This window comes from Erythranthe guttata, chromosome 4, assembly GCF_056151865.1.
Source record: "Erythranthe guttata isolate IM_541 chromosome 4, IM_541, whole genome shotgun sequence".
Taxonomy (NCBI): Eukaryota; Viridiplantae; Streptophyta; class Magnoliopsida; order Lamiales; family Phrymaceae; genus Erythranthe; species Erythranthe guttata.
The window spans coordinates 6,813,220-6,835,590 of record NC_142536.1 but is presented as its reverse complement, the minus strand read 5'-3'; the positions used below and the strand labels follow the sequence as shown (position 1 = coordinate 6,835,590).

At 31.2% G+C, this 22,371-nt stretch overlaps 1 protein-coding gene across 1 annotated transcript; it reads left to right on the top strand.

Moving 5' to 3' along the window:
• Nucleotides 1-12,857: 12,857 nt before the first annotated feature.
• On the top strand, nt 12,858-15,009 carry LOC105951667 (uncharacterized). Its single transcript, XM_012975118.2, has 5 exons — nt 12,858-13,064; nt 13,168-13,411; nt 13,495-13,700; nt 13,821-13,908; nt 14,329-15,009. The coding sequence occupies exons 1-5, from the start codon at nt 13,056-13,058 to the stop codon at nt 14,835-14,837; spliced, it is 1,056 nt and encodes a 351-aa protein (XP_012830572.2). The 5' UTR covers nt 12,858-13,055; the 3' UTR covers nt 14,838-15,009.
• The last annotated feature ends 7,362 nt before the right edge of the window (nt 15,010-22,371 follow it).

Below are 22,371 nucleotides of genomic sequence, written 5' to 3'. Positions count from 1 at the left end.
TTATTAAATAAAACTTGGCCCACTATTATTAAACAGAATAATTGGCCCAAACCATATAAACAAAATTTAGCCCACTATTATTAAACAAAATAATTGGCCCAAAACAAATATTCATTTTGTTTGGACGTGTGGGATTAATTTTTGAAAGAGATTTTTATACATAAGTACCTGACCAATTAGTTTTGTTATTTTAGGTTCGCGGATTCGACAATGAGTTCGTTCTTTTAACATATATTATAAGTAAAGAAAAACTTAATGTTTATAACAATACTATCTTAACTCTTTAAACTCAATTCTTAATTTAACTCTAATTTCATCAATTTTGACCACAAAATTTGACCTTTTTTTCAACTTTTTTTTTTTCTAAAAGTATTTTTTCTGCCGCCAGTTTTCAGTGTAGATTTTTTTTATGTCTGTTTTCTTTCCACCGTCTATCGCGGTCAACCTCGTTTCTGGCGGCATTTACTCTTTTTTTCTTATTTTTTTTTTTTTTAAATTCTGTTTTTTTTTTCGCCGGGCCGCTGATTATTGACATTAATATTACTGTTGTTGACAGTGAAATTACTGTCAACCACGTCATTATTTTGTTTTTTTCTTTTTAATTTCGTTAGCCTTGTTGATGGATCAACGTAATAATATTGTTGTCGTTGACAGTAATATTAAGTAATAACTGTCAACAATTGAAGAAACTTCACAACACTCAAAATCAACGAAATTTCAGATAGAGATAGTGACAAGCCATAACTGCGAATGCTGCGAAATTGTAGACCAAAGCGCTACTCCTCACCGCAAGCGCCTCTTACCAAAAATACTAGCCACCGCCGTCGTAATAGACGCGCTGTGTAAACAACCATAAGAACAAATTCAAAACTCCAACACGTACGAAATTACCATCACAAGAATAGCTCGACGATCGGAATCCAACGGTGGGTAACTTGTCCAATTCCAACCGCCATAGAGAAAGTTACGACTTCGAGAAACACTAGTGTCATCTAGAAAAAATCGTCGTCGTCGAAATAAACGTGCACAGTAAAACAACAACATGAACACATCCAGATCTCCAAACATACGAAATTACTATCAAAACAAAGAGTCCGACGAGAGAAATCCAATGGTAGTTAAACAACCGAATTCCGACCACTGAAGATATAATTATGGTTCCAAGAAACACCAATGTCGATTGGAAAAATATCATGCAAAAATTTGGGTCCGAGAAAAAATGAAATACAAAAAGACTGTTGTGGTTGGCTAGAATTTCAAGCTGACTCTAAACGGTACAATATGTATTTCATGTGGCCCGATGGGGTATGTTAAATTTTGAAAAAAGATCAAGGAGTATCACCAAGAGTATAATTTTCTTAGTCATTAGTTCTATATATTTTCTAAATGATGGGGTATATCGAATTATCCAATAATAATTGAAAAAGACCTCTCCAATAATATTTCACAAAACAAGAAATCGTGTTTTGAAAGTAAGTAGGCCCTTAATTTCTCAAAGCAACTAATCTTTAGGACTAAGTTATCTAAATAGCATAAATTACAACCACCTATCTGGGGCAAAGTAAAATTAAAAAAAATGGTTGTAAATTTCTTATATTCACCCTTCTACAAAAGGGTATTAATATAAGAAATTTACAAACCTATCTGTGGCAAAGTAATTAAAATTAAAAAAAAATGGTTGTAAATTTCTTATATTCACCCTTGTGTTAATATAAGAAATTTACAAATTACAGGGAAATAATATAATTAAGGAAAAAGAGGATTTTTTTTCGTAAATACAGATCAACTGAATAAGGTGGTTGTAATTTACCCTATTTAAATGTATAGCAGAGCACTTTCCCCTTTATGGAAGATTATCAAATTTATCAAAGCATTTTCTTTTTCTTTTTCCTCTCTTTATATTTTCTTATTATTAATTAACAAATAATAATTAAAGTGTAAATCATAAGTTCATTCTTCAATACACAAAACGACCGGGTCCGGGTCACATGTAGCCATGTACTATTCCCATGCAGAACTTTTATTGATATAACAATTCATGCAAAAGTTAGTAACACAACAATAATAATTATTATAAAAAAAAATTCACAAATATATATATGTGTGTTAGAAAGTAAGCCACAATTAGGTATTCACATATAGTACGTTTTTGGAGAGACAAAATCACATGGATGGGGGAGAGGATATATATTGTATTAAGTGGCATGGCCCAAATGGATCGTGTATATCTGTCTCAATGTACCTTACTACACTATTCCAACATTTATATTAAATATTGTATTCATTGTGTTATCTGAATTTGTGCAGTCAATTAATTTAGTGTGGTGGAACAATGTGTATGTGCTTGCACACTTTTTCAATCTTATATTAAAAACAAATTATAAAAGGTAATTTAGAAAGTTTGGGGTTTTTTTCTTTTTTCTTTTTTTTTAAATTTTGTGAGGGTGTAGAAAATTGTGTTTACTAAAAAGCCATCGTGTTTTGAAACCTGGATTGGATCGGACCGGCCTATTGAACTAGTTAAACTGTGGACCATTGCTTTGTCCGGTCTAGTTTGATCGGTTGAATTGTAAAATTAATTTAGAAAAAGATTTAATTTCATTAAAAACGCCCGAATTTGGTTCTTTGGATTCGGGTCCCGATACTGAAATTGTGAAAAGAAAATCTTATATATAGAAGAAAGAAACGTTGGATAACCCTAAAAAACCCTAGTGGTATTTCTGACTATAATTATTTTTAATATTTTTTCTATACTAATTTCTAACTATAATTTTTCAACAATTATCAATTTCCTATTTTTCATCAATATATCTCAAATCTTAAGAGATAAATATAGAAATTTGATTTGTTAAATCTTAAAATGTAATATTTATAATACTACCTTATTAAATTTTACTATGTTAGTATACTATATTTTCTTATTATATACTAAAATAATTATTTTTTTTTTCACTTTTGAAATAATATCCCCTGCACGGGGAAAAAATGCTAGTATGTTTAAAAAAAACACGTAAATTATCATAAACTGTCCATGTTGATAATTATTGATTCATTTTCTATATTGTGGGAAAAATACTTTTGGATGTACAAAATTAGAGATTTTAGAACTTGAGAAAGTTTAGCCAAATTGAAGAAACAATCATTTGTATTTTGAAAAATATTGAAAGTGATTGATAAGCTCCATATGTAACCCCTATATATAATAAAAAAAAATATATTATGCATAACTCCATGATATAGCCAACAACAATAATTAATCCAAGTGATTAATAAATTAATAAGCTCTCAATCCTTAATTTCTCCCACCAAACAAAGCCTTATCCGATCCTTATCATAGCCACTACGGAAAGAAAATATTGGCCTTGGCCAACGATGTTGATATAAAATTAGAAATGTCAAATCCATGATGGTTTCCTTGTCCTCATTGCACGCCACGGTCTGGTAAATACTGAGATTTATGGGTGAAAGTCGAATGGATCAAATCGGAATTAGATTTTTCGGAAAATTTTCAAAAAAAATCTGAAGTTCGAAATCAATTCCAACTCCAATTCCAAAATTTTCGGAATCGAAAATTTCATTCCAATTCCAAAGGTCCGGAAATTTTGGGATTTCGAAAAAAAATCGGAAATTACATTAAAAGCTTTAAAATTTCAACTTAGCCGAAATTTTCTAAAATGTTCATAGGTTTTCAAAAATAAGAACATCCATGTCGATAAAAGTAAAATTAATAACTACTAAATTTCAGTTCAAAAAATAAATAAAAATAAACACAACATAATATCAAATAAAACTTCTAACAAAACTTCATTACGTCAAAATCCTTAAACAAAACTTCTAAGTGTATTTTTCGGAAAAATAAGTATTATATAATATATATTATTTATAGGTGTATTTTTCGGAAAAAAAATCGATTTTTTTTTGGAATTAACTATGATCGAAAATCGAAAATTCTAAATTTATTTAATATAATTTCAATTCCAATCCAAAAATATTGGAAAAAATCGAAAATCGGAATTTTAGAAGTCGGAATGAAAAAAGTTGTTCCAAAATCGGAACTTTTTAGAACGGAACCGACGAAAATTTGAAATTTCATTCCAACTTGCACCCCTACTAGGATTGCTCGTTCATTCGGCAATATCGTACCTCAACTTCATTTATTCAAAAATTTCTATTGTTTATCAAACCGAATTATTCGGTTTAGAACCGTTAAAACAAAAAAATATAATTTAATATTTTGAAAAGTGTAAAACAATATACATTTAAAACTTATTAATTCTTGAATTGGGCACTTATGAATTGACTATTCATAGAGGCTAATTTGTAATAATGAAAAAAAGTTATCAATCTAAAAGTATTTTATAATTTGTTAGAACCTTATAGAATTTAAAAGAAAACAAAAAAAAATTATTAAATATTAGCGGTATTCAATATGGTATACCAGACATCAATACCCTATTCAATACTATATTTCCAAAAACATCTTTACCGATCACTTATTTGCATCAACAAATAACATTATTGATGTTGTAAGTGCTTATTTTATTTTTTTTATTCTTTTAAGGAAGAGACTAATTTATTGCCAGAGCGTTTAACGAAATCGAATGAAATAAAACTAAACGGAAGAGAGAGAAAAAAAGACAGTCTGCAAGTGCTTATCTGTTCCATCATCATCTGCAACTTCTATAATGATCGAGTTGATAAATCTTATTTTTTACAAACAATTTGCAGTTCAAATTTCGTATGCAGATAAAATGTATAATTCTACATAGTACTTAAAAAAAAAATTAATATTGCAAATGAAATAAAATTATTGTAAATACCAAATTATAATGTGATTGCATATTTAGCGACTTTCCACGGCAAATCTGATATGCATAATTGGGTCAATCTAATTGTTCTACAAATTCCTTTATCTACTGGGGCACGAATCCAATATTGAAGACCACTACTATCGAGGTTCAATCAACTTTAAGTAAGGTTTGGGCCCGACAATCTCAACTAAGATATAAATAAATGTTTGAACTCATTCCTTAAGGTACGTTATATTATCTGAACAATACTACAACATGTATTCTCTGGACTATTTCTACTATCCGCACGTCTGACTTGAGCGTCGGAGGGGTTTCCGTCGAATTAACCCCCAGCCTAGTTCACGTGTTTTATGATCGCAGGTATCTCAAGGTCATTAAGCTTGTGAGTCAGTGATCCACTCTGCTCTTCCTACTTCAATACCCTAAGGTGATCTATCTCTAGCATCATCAAGACCATACCAAATTTCATTATCTAAAATTGGTGAAATGATGAGCTATTATTATTTATAATTTGATTGTGAATGCAATTTTACTAGAAACCATTGGAGACCAAAAATATTATATTCATAACAAAAATGGTGAAAACGTAAACTATGTACTCATTTTTTTCAAAAGATAAATACAGTTAAACCTCTATAAATTAATACAATTGGGACCAACTAAATTCTATTAATTTAGCGAAATATTAATTTAATAAAAAAAAAATTAACACGTTGCCTTCGAGTCGGCACTGGAAAAAGATATTATTTAAACGAGGTTATTAATTTATCGAGGTTCTACTATTGATGTGATATGCCCTAAAGATGTCTTGTACACTATTTTTTTCCAGTGCCGCCCATCCATTTAATATCCTCTATAATAATTTTGTAGCCCCTTTTTTTTCACTTCCTAGTATTTATTCTTCGGAGATCGATGAATTCAAACAATTATTTGATACAGTCTACTGTAAATTACAATGATAATTAGTGTTGGGTACCCATTTTAACACCATTATAAGCTGAACAAATACCATGGCTAATCTATTACAGAATTCAAACTATGGAAAAGGGAATACGAGATTACAGATTCGACTAAGAGCGAAAAAGAAAAAAAAAAGAAGAAGAGCAAATTATAGAACGAATGAAAACCAAACATAATGAGCTAGGAACAGCTTTTTCCAACAACTGGAGAAGCTTAGTTTTCTGTTACAGCTTAGTTTTCTTGTCGCATTTTCTCGTTCAGATCCCACTAGCAGTGGCACCAACAACTCCAAACAAATCATAGTCATATAAAACCTAGATCTGACCGGACCACTTAGATATTTGGCCAAGTCTCTCACCCAAACACCACCTTACCAAGTTTGAACTCTCGCGTGTTTTCCTCACTCAAAAGTGGATCTCACTCGCTCACCGAATAACAGAGATTTAAAAAATAAACGGAGGTCCAAATTGTGTGTGTTTGTTCCACTCTCTCACTCACGGAAGGGCTTACTAAATAGATGAAAACATTGATTTGTCCCTAACGCAGAGAGCAAGACATGAATGACCATCATCATAGTCGAACGGATGTGCAGCCGAAAAATGCGAAGAAGAATTCATTGCGAAGGTACGATCGGATGAGAAAGGAGGAGAAATATCACAAATTAGGATTTGAGATAGGCGAAGGTAAAATACCTCGAGTGGAGGTAAAGTACCTCGAGTAAACGATTTGGATCAAACGATGGAAATCAATGGTCAAGATCAAGAATCTAGAGTCTTCCAAGATTTGACTCAATTCAAGTAGACTTAAGTGTTGAACTTCTGAATAGTAGGGCAGCCTCAAAAGAATTTAGGTTAGTGAGCTTAATTCCACATTATTCGGTTGGCCCCAAAAATCAAAAGTTAATTTATACAAACTATTCTTTTATTTGTAGAGTCCCTTCTTTTTTCCCATTTTTTTTCCCTCGACAATAGATTAAAATGATTATCTAATAATGAAATTGAATATTTTTTAGTGATAAGTTTATTTTTCCATAAAAAAATATAATTCACAAGTGCCCCTAGTAGGTGATTGGTTTTCTTTATCCTTGCTTCTTTATAGTCTACTCTAGAAGGTCAACATGTAATTTGATGGCATTGAATTCTTTTCAAGAAAAAAAAGTTTATTGGCTAATTTTCGTACTAGGGGATATTCTCAGGGCATGTGGGATGCTCCTTCCTTGGATACTCTGTCGCATAAGCCTCCAAAATAGTTTTTATAAGATAACAAAATATGGGTTAAATACATTTAACTTTCCGTACCATCTTTTTAATTAGTTTTTAGTACCCTTCCCAATTTTCAAATTATATCTACTCTTTCATACTTTTTTTGGCAAGGTTAATTTACCAAAAAAAAAAAAAAAAACCCTTATCGTTGATAATTATAGTCATCCTATCGTCTCAATTATATATTGTTTTACGAAAAAAAACTCCTCCAGTAATTAAATTTAGAGGTACTCATTCGATAAAATCGTTTGGCCAAAATTTCATAACGTTTACCAAATCAAAATATGCGGTTTGATTCAATACATAACCAAATTACCGAAATTTTATTAAAAATATGAAAAAATTTGATTTTTTTAATAGATTTTAGTTTAAATATTGATATTGCATATATATATATATATTCATATATATATATATATATATATATATATATATATATATATATATATATATATATATATTATAGGAGAAATAGAATTGGAGAAAGAGAGAATTATGTCTATGACGTATATTAATCATATATATAGGTACATGTACGAAACCCTAACCTATTACACAAGGTAACTATGATAAATAATAATAATAATAATAATAATATATACGTACAATATTACGCTAATATATATATATATATATATATATATATATATATATATATATATATATATATATATATATATATATATATATATATATATATATATATATATATATGTGTGTGTGTGTGTGTGTGTGTGTGTGTGTGTGTGTGTGTGTGTGTGTACATCCATTCTCTTTGCTTAATTAAGTTACAAAAGTACCAAACACATTCCTTACTTGACCCTCCATATTCACACCCAAAGTTAAAGATTTGACATTAAAACAATAACAATCATGATTATTGCCTCTTTTTTACGGTAAATCTTTTACTACCCAACTCTTTGTGTAATTTAAACATAATTTTCTTTAAATTTCATATGCAATGGTACCAACTAAATTAGTTTACTAGTTCATCTATCTTGAATTTTGTGAATTTTGGAGATCTAAAAATAAGAATGATCTTTCTAAAATCGAGCATCTTTTTTAAAAAAAATCTCTCATTACTAAATCTCTTTTTTTATGTATAAAATGTGCGGAATATTAACATATCTTAATCTAAAAATCATGAATGCAACCCGCAAAATATTAAACTATCGACTAAAAATTCATAGACCACAAAATGCGGAACTTGAGGATTGTAATATACCAACCTTCTTTCAACTATATGATAAATCGACAATTTTCTCTATGCTCGAGTCTTTCGTTTCCTGCTCTCGCTCGACGATTTAAACGTATTTACTTAGTTCTTGTTTGAAAAAGTAGTTATTAATTAAGCTCTCGAACAAGACTTTAGTTAATGGACCGCGGTTTTCAAATTGTGTAACGTTGTCATTTTTTCGAAAGTGTTCTTTAACTTGAACATAATGAAGTTGTTAGAGTTTATTATATTATAGAACTTTTGTCAAATTAGAATTCTATTATGGTACATAGATTAGTGTTAGAATTCTATTATGGTACATAGAAATATTATCTAGAATAGTCTATTATATTGTAATATTTCTTTATACATTTCCCTTAACTATCACTTACAAATGTATCATCAATTTCTGAATAATTAAGTTCAGAACTAGGAATGCATAATAATACTTGTAAGTACATATAATTATTACCAATATTTTGATATTTATCAGTTGCACATAAATGCTGTGTCCCCCCTAATTAATTGGAAAATATGCAAAAGTCCTTTCATACAGATTAATATATTTACGTGCACCAAAAATGGAAAAATACGATTTCAGAAAAGAAAAAAAGAAAAAAAAAAAAAAAAAAAAAGCACTGAAGCAAACAAAGATAATAAATGACTTTTAATTTCCTCCAAAATATGTAACTACCAATGCAATTATTTCAAGGGCCCACCTGTCGCAAGCCCATTGGCTGTTGGCAGTGGTAGTGGTGGTCCTTCATTTAAGAAAAAATAAAAATAATAATTAATATTTAATAGGCTCAAGAACTCATCATCAATTATTGAATTTAATTTTCGACTAGATTTTTTGTTTTCTTTATCTGCAGAAATTATATATGATGGACCACCTACACCTTGTGTACGGATATGCTTAGTCTCATTTATATGCGATGCAACTTATGTCCAAATACTAGTAGTTTAATTGGAATTCATTGCATTTAGTATCACTGTAGAGTAGTAAACAAGTTGAGCCGGATTCGTGAGCTCGATGAACTGGTTCGAGAAAAGCTCGAACTCGAGTTTTTCGAGCTCTGGTTTTCTCACAAGTTGAGTTCAAGTGTTTTTTTAGTTGTTCGTGAGTTCACGAGCCGGATCGCAAGTCTTCTTTTTAAGATTTTTTATATATTATGTTTTATTTAGATAATATATAATAATAAAGAATATTATAATAATAATATGAAAACAACATTTAAAAATTTAAAAAATATATAATTGCACTTCAATCTTATAATTTTTTATTATAATATAAATAACTCTTAATAATAAAAATAAATATTAAAAAAAATGAATTTGGGTTCGAGCTCGACGTTGAGCCAAAATAAATACTCACAAAGCTCGAACTCAAGCTCGAGCATGCCAAAACAGCCGAGCGCAGCTCGTTCATACCCTTATATCGGTGTATTATATCGACTTATTAGAATAAATTCATGTTATTAATATTAGCAATAACTATGTGTGATACATTTTATTTAGCACACAACCTCCTAATTGTTAGTTTTGAGGGGTAGTTTGCTAAAAACGATTAAATCCTTCATATCACTAGTTCCTAGGGGTGGTAAACGAGCCGAGTCGACAAGTGAGCTCGATGAGCCGGCTCGAAAAAAGCTCAAACTCAGACTCGAGTTTTTCGTGCTCGAGTTTTCTAACGAGTCGAGCTCGAGCCAGTTGTTAATTGTTCGTGAGCTCACGAGTCGGCTCGTGAGCCAGATTTATTACTTTTTTATATATTATTTTTTATTTAAATAATGTATGATAATATAAAATATTATAGAAATAAATAAAAATAAAATAAAAATATTAAATATATATATATATATATATATATATATATATATATATATATATATATATATATATATATATATATATATATATATATATATATATACAATATATTGTTTATTTGTATTTTTTTAAATAATTTTTAAAAATAATTACATACTAATTAAAAAAATATTTAAATAAAATAAAAACAAAATGAGCTTGGGCTCGAGCTCGAGCTCGACAAAATGGACTCAAGCTTGAGCTCGAGCCAAAAATGAAGGAACTCAACGAGCTCGAGCTCGACAAAATAGACTCAAGCTCGAGCTCGAGCCTGCCAAAAGAGGCGAGTTCGGCTCGTTCACACCCCTACTAGTTCCCGACTTCCTGACTCGAGTTGAAGTTTTTGCTCATATTAACAATGCGAGGAGTTGTCTCTTTTAATCAATTAGACTAAATGTTATAATAAAGTTATTTTTTCTTTAAAATTAATATTACATATATACTCTACCATATAACTATGTAATGTAATATGTAATTTCATCACCACATGGGTTGAAGAGATGCGTCAATATCACATTCCATTTTTATTGTTTTGGCCGTGCTAAAATTTATGGTCCTATTTGGTTTCATCTTCATTTTTTGTTTGTATTTTGTCATTTCCATCATATTTTCTTTTTCTAAAATAAAAAAGCATTGAGCCCAAAAAGATTCCTAGGCCCACCACATCAAGTGTATCAAATCAAATAACGCTAACGAATTAATACTCAAATGGACCAAAAAAATAGTTTACATAATCATTAATCATAAGATTTAAAAATTAAATTATATGAAAAATATTAAATTCATTTTTTTTTTTGCAAAACTGTAAAAGGTTAGGTTGATAAATAGTTGTACATAATAAAATATGTAACATATATATAGTGATAAAATGTAAATGATGTGATTAATGATGCAATTGTACACTTTTTATTGTAAAATCACAAATTCCTATTTTTTTTAAATGCATGATTAGAGAATGAAGAAAACAATATATTAATTTTAATAATTGTGTACGCTTTCTTGTACATTATTATTATCTAGACCCGATTAACTTAGATATCGATCTTGAAAATTATAGTATTTTCTGCTCTCTCGTTTGGCGTTTGGGAACGAGAATGTTTCTCTTCATTGTAGGAGATTGATTGTGGCTCCATATCCACCGTGAAAAGGTGAAGTTCCAAATAAACCGTTACAGTTTGCCGTTCCTGATAAGCATCTTGCCATTAGGAAAAAAAAAGGGGTAATATGATATATGAAATCTAATTTGAATTAAATGACAACTTTAAATTTAAGTTTTTAATTAAATCCTTAGTTTGAAATAATATATGACTCACGTCCTTAATTTTTTTTTAATCTCTATCTTGCCCTTACACTCTAAATTTTATAACCCACATATTCATGTTTCTCTCTCAGATCTACTTTTCCTCTTTATTCTTCTCTCTTTATCTTGCTATCTCTAGTTCTCTCTATCTCTCGCTCGATTTTTTCTTTTGTTCTCAAGCGCGCGCTCTCTCGCCACCACTCCACTCCATGGTTTGAGGGGAGATGGTGGCTAGGACGATGGAATCGACTATGGCGCTGGAGGCGACGGCATGGGGTGGAGGGAAGGCGATGGCAATGGCGGCTCGGGAGGGAGGCGCCGGTGGTGACGCGGTGTTGGGCATGAGGATGGCGTTCGCGGTTGGGGGATGGCGCCGGTGACGCAGCAATATTGGGGGTGGGGGATGGCGACGACAATGTGGGTGGGGTTTGTGACATCTTTAGCAGTGTAGGTGACGTTGGCGTCGCGGATCTAGGGTTTGGTGGAGGAGATCTAAGGTTTAATGGGGCAGATCTAATTTTTTTTGATTTCATGTCTATGGATGTCTATGGTGTCTGACGACTATGATTTAAAGGGGGAGTTAGGGTTATCAGAATACGTGACTACGAATTACTACCGTTTCCTACGAGTGCCTATATGTGACTACAGACTACTACGGTTTCCTACGGATTTCTATAGATGACTACGGCCAAAAAAAAAATTAAAAAAATATTATAATTTTCAACACTAGGTAGAAAAACAAGAAAAAATACGAAAATGCAAAAAAAAAAAAAAAAAAAAAAAAAAGACGTTCTACGGAAAATATTAGTAACAAAAATGTTAGATTTTAAGAATGAAAACGTTAAATGCATAATGAAAAAATGATAAATACAGTTTAAATAATACTTGGTGCATATTTCATTTTTCGTGTGTGGGGGCATTTTTGAAATGGATTTTGTAAAGGATGTAAAGCAAATGTTTAGTTAAATTTGTCATTTAGTTCTAATAAGTTTTGTCACGAGGGACCTATATCTTAAAGCCAAAAAAAAAAGACAAATTTGAAAAAAATCAATTAAAATCAATAAAAATTCCAACCAATCATTTTTATTATATATATATATATATATATATATATATATATATATATATATATATTTTTTTTTTTTTTTATTTTTATTTTTTATTATTATTTTTTTTTTTTTAAATATGTGTTGCAACTTACAATATTGTTCGAAAATTCCTATGATCGGAACCGAATCAACGTTACAAGAACCGAAAATAAAAATAAACAAATAAATAAAGAAATGGGAAATCCATAATTAAATTCACCTAACGATTAGCCATAGCGATTGCACGTGGCAGCCTATTGACACAGCATCCACGTCACTTATCATGATGACGATATATTTACTGTCTACCTGTAGATCTAACACTACCCCCTCCCCCTAGCCCCCACCCCCACCCCCCAAAAGCTATTTTCTATTAACTGCGTATTCACTTCGGAGTTTAATTTAACCCCAAGAAAAAAAAACCACACACACACACACACACAGTGAAGGTATATCTGTGTGCCCCAAACCTCTATTTTATCTATTTTCTCCCACCACCACCACCAGAGAGAATTCAACAAGAAATTAAGAGAGAGAAAGTAAACACTCATGGGAGAGGTTTTATTTACTATTTTCTCTCTCTCTCTCTCATGTTTTAATTCCGCCATTTTGTTTTTGGTTCTCTTTTAGCTCATCTGCGTTTTTGTTTGTTTCGAGGCAGGAAGAGAAGAAACCGGATGAGAAGAAACCGGAGGAATCAGCCAAGAAAGAAGAGTCCGCCCCGCCGGCCGATAAGCCGCCGCCGCCGCCGCAAGATGTGAAGAAGGAGGCGGAGGAGAAGAAGAAACCCGACGAATCCAAGGCGGAAACGCCGCCGCCGCCGCCGCAGGAAATCGTCCTGAAGGTGTTCATGCATTGTGAGGGGTGCGCTAGAAAAGTCCGGCGGTGCCTCAAAGGCTTCGAAGGTAATTAGTTAATTAATTAATTAATTATTACAATAATTAATTGCATGTTAGATTTCATTTTGATTAATTTTATAAAAATTCAGGTGTGGAGGATGTAATAACGGATTGCAGGACAAGTAAAGTGGTTGTGAAAGGTGAAAAAGCAGATCCACTCAAAGTTTTGGAGCGGGTTCAGCGTAAGAGCCACCGCCAGGTCCAGCTTATCTCCCCCATCCCTAAACCTCCGCCGCCGCCGGAGGACAAGAAAGAAGAGGCGGCGCCGCCCAAGCCTGAAGAGAAGAAAGAAGAGGTCGGTCTTCTTTTTTTTTTTTTTTTTTTTTTTTTTTTAATTTCTTTCTAATTGAGAAATATATATATAGTACTAATTAAATGTTTAATAATAATTTAATTTATTTTAATTGTGATGCAGCCACCTGTGATTACTGTGGTGTTGGGAGTGTACATGCATTGTGAAGCTTGTGCTCAAGAAATCAAGAAACGAATTCTCAGAATGAAAGGTTTTTCTTTTATTTAATTTTAATTTTGATTTTAATTTATTTGCTATTTTGGTGGTTGCTTTGTCTTTTGCTTTTGTTTACACTTTTCAGCTGTATTTGCAGAGATGATTGCTTTCTTTCTCCTCTTTAAATCTCTTTTTGCATACCATCTCTAAAATGGCAAAGGATGTTTCCATTTTTTTTATTACTAGTTATTGTATTAAATATTAATAGCAAATATATTCAATATATATGTACCATCAAGATTCTGTTTTGAATTCATGATTCAAACTAATTAGGTCAATCCCACCATCCTTTGTCAATTCATTAATTAATTAGTTTCAATCAATTCTATTTTTTCCCTACCATAATAGCATAGTCCAATAATATATATATATATATATATATATATAACAAGATTATTGTTTTATATATGTATAGGTGTTGAAAGTGCAGAGCCAGATCTCAAGAGCTCACAGGTGGCGGTGAAGGGCGTCTTCGAACCCGAAAAACTCGCCGATTACATCCACAAGAGAACCGGCAAACACGCCGTGATTGTCAAGGTGGAGCCCGAGAAAAAAGAAGACGCCGCGGCCGCCGCCGCCGAAAAACCCAAAGAAGGGAAAGAAGCCGAGAAGAAACCCGAAGAACCCGAAAAGGCCGAAACCAAGAAGCCCGACGGGGAAGCCGCCGCAGCCGCCAAGGAATCGGGCGGCGGAGAGACAACGGCGGCTGATGAGGCGGCCGCAGAGGACCCGAAATTGGAGTTGAGAAAGAATGAATTCAACTACTACTACCCACACAATAATAGTAGCTACTACTACGACCACCACCACCAGCAACAGCAGCAAGTGAATTATCCACAGAGAGTTGTGCAAGAGTATAATAACTATGCATATCCACCACAGATGTTTAGTGATGAGAATCCAAATGCATGTTCTCTAATGTGAATATTGTAATTTTGGAGGGGTAAAACTGTCATTTCAGGCTTTAATTTTCTTGAAATTAAACAACATGGTGGTGTTTGTTGTGGTGGTCTACATGTGGCCCTGTCTGTGGGCTGGTTAATTAATAATCATAGTATAAATCTACAGGTTGAAGAAGCTGTAGAATTTTTTTCTACCTTTTTTTTTTGTTTAAATAATAATTATTATTATTATAATCTTTTGTCATATACCATGAATAAATGTAGTATATAATTGTACTAGCTTATGGGGGTATATATTATTTTAATTTTCCTTTTAGTGAATTGAGCTTTTTTGTCTCGTTAACGGTTTGTGATCCAATGGGTCGGGTTGGGATGGATTAGTTAGACCATACATTTCTTGCATGCAAAATAATTTTTTTTTTTTATTTGCAACAAATGACAAAACATTATAACTAACACAATCGAAAAATAATGGTTTAGGTGGAAATTGGAACCGAAAATTTGGATATCGTCAACAAAACCTACACTCTCGTATAATATGTTAACCGTGTGACAAGCTCCATCTGGCGACCGTTGGTAAGTGGAATCGAACATGGGTCAATTGACACATACTCACTTGCTCCAACCGCTAGGTAGGCCATCTCTTGCGGGACTAGTTTCCTATTTACAAAGTTACAGAAATTGTTGATTATGAGAAGAAAAAAAAAAAAAAAAAGAGACAAGTCCGTCTTATTCATATTTACCCGATCACCTCGAAATTTGCCGTTGTCTTACACCGTCCTTTATAGTGTGAATTTTCACAAAAAAAAAAAATTTATTAATGAAATATTTCTTAAAGAGTACCGATTTTACCTTCAATTGTAATTGTGATAATTTCACAATACTACTTCACGTAGGGTAATTGCACTACATTTTTTCGAATACGTGCTAAATTGTCAAGTCATCATACAGAAAGATGGTAATTGCGATATTTGAGTGTTTGATCGTATTATGAATATAGTATAAGTACGACATAACATTTCTTTAGAAAAAAATTTGTAGCAAAACGAGTATGACGAAATATATACCTTCATGTATCTAACAATTTATTTCGTTGTAATAGAATGAATCATTGCCAAGAAATACACTTTCGTCACAATCTTAAGTGACGGATTTGAAAATCGCCGCCTAACGTAACTAACACCTTTCGCCTAACAAAAATATTCGTCACATAAAGTTATTGTGACGAAACTTGATTGTATTTCGACGATATTTTGCTTCACATAAAACATTTTTTTTAAGTGTTTTATCCTGATTCACTATATGTCTCCTTTAATCATTTATTTCTTTTATTTTTATGGTTTCCCCTAATAGCTCTTGTAGAACTATTGAGGTTAAAATTAGAAATTTCAGGAAAATAACATTTTTTAAAGTGAATAATTAATCATAATTAAAATATAATTTGCACCTAAAAATATAACTTATGATCAAAGGAATATAATAGTACAATTTAAAAAGGAAGATTTTCTGGTTGATTGTCATTTCAAAGGTGGGTTGGTGCCCTCTTAAAATTATCATTGACATTGTTGTTTAATCCGAACTCAAAATAGTAACTTTAATTAGTGGCTAAAAGGGTCAATTGGTAGTCATTACCTATCATTCATTCATTGATTCATAATCCAATAATAATAATAATAAAAAACAAATATATTAATAATTATATTTCGAATTATTATGATATTATAAAGTCTCATCCATTCATTTTTACTATTAATTTAGTTTGAATCATTTAATGCAAATGTAGAGAGCACTGATTTTGTACCACACCATGTGACCTCTCATGTTTGTGTCCAATTGCTGGGGAATCTTACTGTTGTACTTTTGTTCTAGACAATTCTAAAATCCAAAACAAAACAAAAAGGAAAAAAAGAAAAAAAAAAAAAAAAAAAATATATATATATATATATATATATATATATATATTGAAGTAATTTTTATGGTTCATTAATTAGTCTTTGATTTGACTTATTTTGATTTTCGGCAACGAAAGAATACACATCCAACCATATAAGAAATCATGAGACATATAAATCACACAAGATAATAAGCTACGAGACAAGAAAATTTGAACCCGAACCATTTGATTCGGGTTTTTTTGTCGACGAACTAGGCTACCTCCTGAGAAATTTGATTTCAGGTATTGTTTTGATCAGATATATTGAGCTATGGTAGTTTTTTTCTTGATTAAGTAGTTTATTTTAAGAAAATAGAAGACATTAGATAAGCGTCTGATTATTTTTATGGTACACTCGGTTGTATATTGTCTGTATTTTATTGATCTACATAGACCAATATAGATGTATGTGTTTATATGTAAATCAATGGTAAAAAAATATTCGGTGTAGCATATAAACCAGTCACAGCTTTTCTCGTAGGTCCATAATAATTAATGAATATATAATAAGGTTCACATGATTGTTTTCTAATATGTCTAATATTTCATATAACACTAAATTTTCATTATTTTTTTATCCTTTGATGTTCTAAAAATATATAATTGGACCATATCCAAATTTACATAGGGAGGAATTAGTGGAATATCGCCTATCCTTGAACCTTAGTTTTCGACGAATTGGTATTTTGTTGTCAAAAAAAAAATTTGAAATTAAAGTTTCAACTTTTTTCTAAAACGTCAAAAAGTGATTTTGAACATCTAAATGACGTCAAATTGTTAATATCCAACTTTAGTCGCCACAAAAACTACAACAAGTATTGGTCACGGCATCGTTTGTTTCAAGCAGAGTTGATCTCGAACCCAAACTTGAAAAACTCCCCAAATGACTATTATACCCTTCATCATTAATTGTTAAAAATTGAAAATTATACTATACTTGAACTTTCTACCCTTCACATGGCACACATATCTTTTAGGCTATGGTGGAATGAGCCCACATCCTGGGGGGCCCTAGACATGGGACTAGTGATAAAAAGTAGCTCAATCATTTCATTTCATTTCTAGATACTATTTTGTATTTGTTAATTAATTAATTTGTACTCTATGGTATAGACCAATAGTTTTGGTGGTTGGGTTATTTAATTAACTTACAACTTGCAAGTATAAAATTTCAAATTTGGAATATATACATATTATAAAATAATTGTATCTACGGTAGAAACTCGATAAAAACATAATAATCTCTTATGGTCCCGATTCAATAAAAAAATATTAAATTATTAATTCGATAATTTACTATTTTGTTAAATTAATATAATTTTGTTAATTCCGATTATATTAATTTATAAATATTTAATTGTATTACCATTATATTACTTGAATTATACTTCAAAATTTCACGAAAAAACATATTGACAATATTTAATGTTGGAGATTGCCTTGAAAAATTGGTTTCATCAATAAATAAATTGTGCCTATTATTTGGTCACATTGAATGCATAACATGATTCAGTTTGCTATCAATTTGATTTCTTAAGTTCAATAAAACCTGGTTTTGTAAACGTGTTTAGTAATACTACACGTATCGAAGTAGTACATATGCAACAATAACTAATGTTTGGTGAGTAGGAAAGCAGCCAACCATGAAAAATGACTAAAGGTGGATAATATTGAGTTATTTAATAATGGGGATAATATTATATTGAGTTATAGAAGAGTAAATGTTTTTGAGCTTGTTATATAATACTAGCCATTCTCCCCGTGTGATGCACGGGATTGTAAAAAGGAAAAAAACTTAAATATATGATAATTAAATTGTATTAAATAAATCCACATAGGAGAGAGAGAGAGAGAGTATCCGAACGGATTAGAACTTTGCTAGCAGATTTGGAAACCTGATTTGCTATGAAGGTCATTAGAGAAAAAAAGTTGGAAAATAGGAGTGAAAATACTAATAATTAAATATTAAAAAAATTACAAATATGTCATTAGAGTTTTTTAGGTTGTCCTAGCATTTCATACTTTTATACAATTCAACAAAATAATTTTACGGTCGACCGATCACGTAATATGCACATGATTTGCACATGTGTTTGGTCGGGAAAAAGCTATTGAATTATCCTATTTTTGTCAGCTCTTATTTTCTCTAACATCTTTTTTTAATAAGAAAAAAATAGGATAAACAAAGAACCTAGTAGTTGAACTCAATCGAACGACCCCAACTGTGACTAGGTCCGTTTATCGAATTATTGGAATAGACAACCACTTGACTACGGACTGTGTGGACACCATCAGACAAGAGGGTTGACTGGAGTAAAAAACATTTCAAATTAGTTTATACGTTAGAAAAATTATCAAGGAATGTTATGGTAGGATGCTACTTTTCCGAACTAAAATAGCTCTGAATTGTGTTGAAATCTCTCTCACTGAAACTCGACGCCGCTATAGGAATTACATACGACACGAGGGCTGGGACCGAATGCAAAATCACTCCATGAACTCCAACTCTAAAAACTTTGTGTATGCGACTATAGTAGTTGGACGTCACAAGTTTCCCTTTCACTAAACTAGGCTCCAAACAACCATCATCACATTATCTGAAATTCAAACAAAGCAAGTTAGTATTGTCTTACATTCTACATATTTTTTTATTTTTTAACCCAGTTATGTGAGGAGGGATGTTGAGTAGTTACTTTACAACTTCTTTGCTACATCGAATTTGCTCTTCGTAATCTATCGGGAAACTTGCCCAGTGTAAGTTAAAGGAGTCGACCGACTTTCCCGACTGCATGTATCAACAATTAATTAAAATACTACAATAACAATTAAAAATTAAGACTTGGCAAAATGATATATAATATACTTATTTTATATGTCGTTACATTATCTTAAAGTGACTTTTGTGATGATTTTTCGGTCGGTACTGCTAGCAACAACCGAGAAGATCCACAGAGCGATACTAACAGTAGATGATCTTATACCAATGTTCACGGTGGCTTGTACAACTATTGTGCCGCTTATTGATGTATGAAATCCACCAATTGCAACACCGTCGCTTGCCGAATAAGTTATAAATGTTAGGCTGATGGATGCTGAATAATATCGACGCCATCAGAAAATGCATAGTCCAAAGCAGATAATATGTGGGCTAATTCACAATGTCCACCCAGCAAACTTTATAAACGGCAATCCTCGCTGACAGGACGCCCCGTCTAGCAACTCCACCGACAAGGCCGCAAAAATTAACATCAAGTTAGCCTTATAGAAATACATTTTTTACATAGTACTATAGTATTGACTGATCAACACAATAATATTATTAGCAACACAGTAAAATAAATTAATTTTAATGTGTGAATAGTTTAACAGTCAACACTACAATTTTACTGTGTCGACTGATCACATAATATACACAAGATATGCACGTGATTAGCACTTGATTTGCACGTGATTTGCACGTGAATTTGGTCGGGATAAATTTATTGAATTATATTATTTTTATTGATTCTTATGGTCCTTTTTGTACGGGATAATTATAGTTATGGTCCATAAAGTTGCCAATTTTTCCACTTTTGGTCCCCACTTACATGTTGTCACATTTCAACACGTTGAGTCCCTTCATTTGTCTAACCATCAACAACTAACAGTCAGCGACTTTGGAGGTGGAAATAGCACCACTCAGCAAGAATTAGGCCTGAATTTGAGATTTTTCTTTGAGTAAATTGCAATAAGACCCCTGTACTATTTCGAACTAGTAACAAAGTCTCCCCAGCGGTCGAATTATGGTTGAATTTGATTAGAGAAACAAAGCTGGAAAATAGGAGAAAAAATACTAATTATTAAATATTAAAAAAATTACAAATATGCCATTAGAGTTTCTTAGATTGCCCTTATATTTCTTACTTTTACATATAAGATTATCCCATTGTTTTGGATTTTTAATGTAATTATATCTCTATCTATTTTCAAGATTTTTTTTATTTCAGTAATTTTATAATTCGGCTCCATATCTCGCATCTAGATGACCATATGTTGAACATAATATATTATTTTATATACACCCCTAGATACCAAATAAACTAGAGATAAACTCAAGCCAAAATCATTCTTTGTCATACCCTCTGGAGAGGCGAAAGTACTATACTACCCTTATATGCAATTTTCGGCCAAACTGCATTCAGCATTTCTGGTCCTCCATTTAGCATTTTCGCTGATTTATTTATTATTATTTTTCTTTTCTGAAATGCTAAATCCCACATGGAAATTACTAGATCATAGACATAATTAAATTATTTTCTCTCTCTAAAAATAAAATAGTCCAAAAACGTTTCCCAACACCACTCCCGCATAGTTCTTCTTTTTCCTTGATAATTGCATAAAAACATCATAAATTGGACTTGAAAAAAATCTTCACAAATTTATTCTATAATCAAAATAATCATTTTATCTTTACCTACTAATTTTATTTTTTGTTCGAATTCACATCAATTTTTTATGTTACGGTGATTTTTTGGGGAAAACAAATTTTAGTGAAGAAGTTGCGTGGAGCCGGTGGAATTGGGTCGCCGTCCAGAGTGGTCGTCGGTGAGATTGGGTCATCATGATCGGTGATGGAAGAAGATGCTCCTGCCATGGAATTGGCGTCCATGACAAATATTGTTGTGGTTGACAATAATGTTAACTATATTACTGTTGAAACAGTAATATTAATTATAATATAGTTTAACAAAGTAATATTGCTATATTAATCTCTACCACCGTAATATTAACACAATAAAAGTCACTATTATTTTGTAATAGAGTAATTTTAAAATGTTGATCGTTCAACAACGATAAAAATAATAAAAAGCCAAAAGAATTAATATTATTGTGGTTGACAGTACTATTACTGTAACAACAGTAATATTACCATCAACCACAATAATATTATTGTATTTACAATAATATTACAATAGTAGACAGTAATATTATTACGTTAATCCTCAATAACTCAAACAAAACAAAAAATCCAAAAAAATAATAATATTAATATGGTTGACAGTAACATTATTGTGTTTACAGTTATTTTACTGTCAACGACAGTAATATAATTACGTTGACTTGTCAACAAATTAAGCAAAATTAAAAAAAAATCCAAAAATATAATAATATTGTCGTTGATTCTTATTGTACTATCAATGACAGTACAATTACATAAATGTACTGCCAACGATAGTATAATTACGTTAATGTACTGTCAGTGATAGTATAATTACTGTTAATGACAATACAATTACGGTCAACGTTTAGCGGTAGGGGTAAAAAATCGGATAAAAATTTTATGAAAAAAAAAATCAACGTCGGAGACCGGCGGCGGAAAAAACGAACCACAAAAAAAAAAAAAAAAAAAATTTCAAAAGTCAACGCCGCAAACCGGCGGCAAAAAAATAATTTTCGAAAAAAAAAGTCAAAATTAGATTTGTGTGGTCAAATTGATTAAATTGGGATTACAGTTAAGAATTTGGTGTAAAGGATTGGGGGTAATTTTGTCATACATATTAATTTTTCTTTTATTTATAATAAATATTAAAGGAATGAGCTTATTTGCGAAAGAGATATAGCCCCTAAATTTAGAATAGTAAAT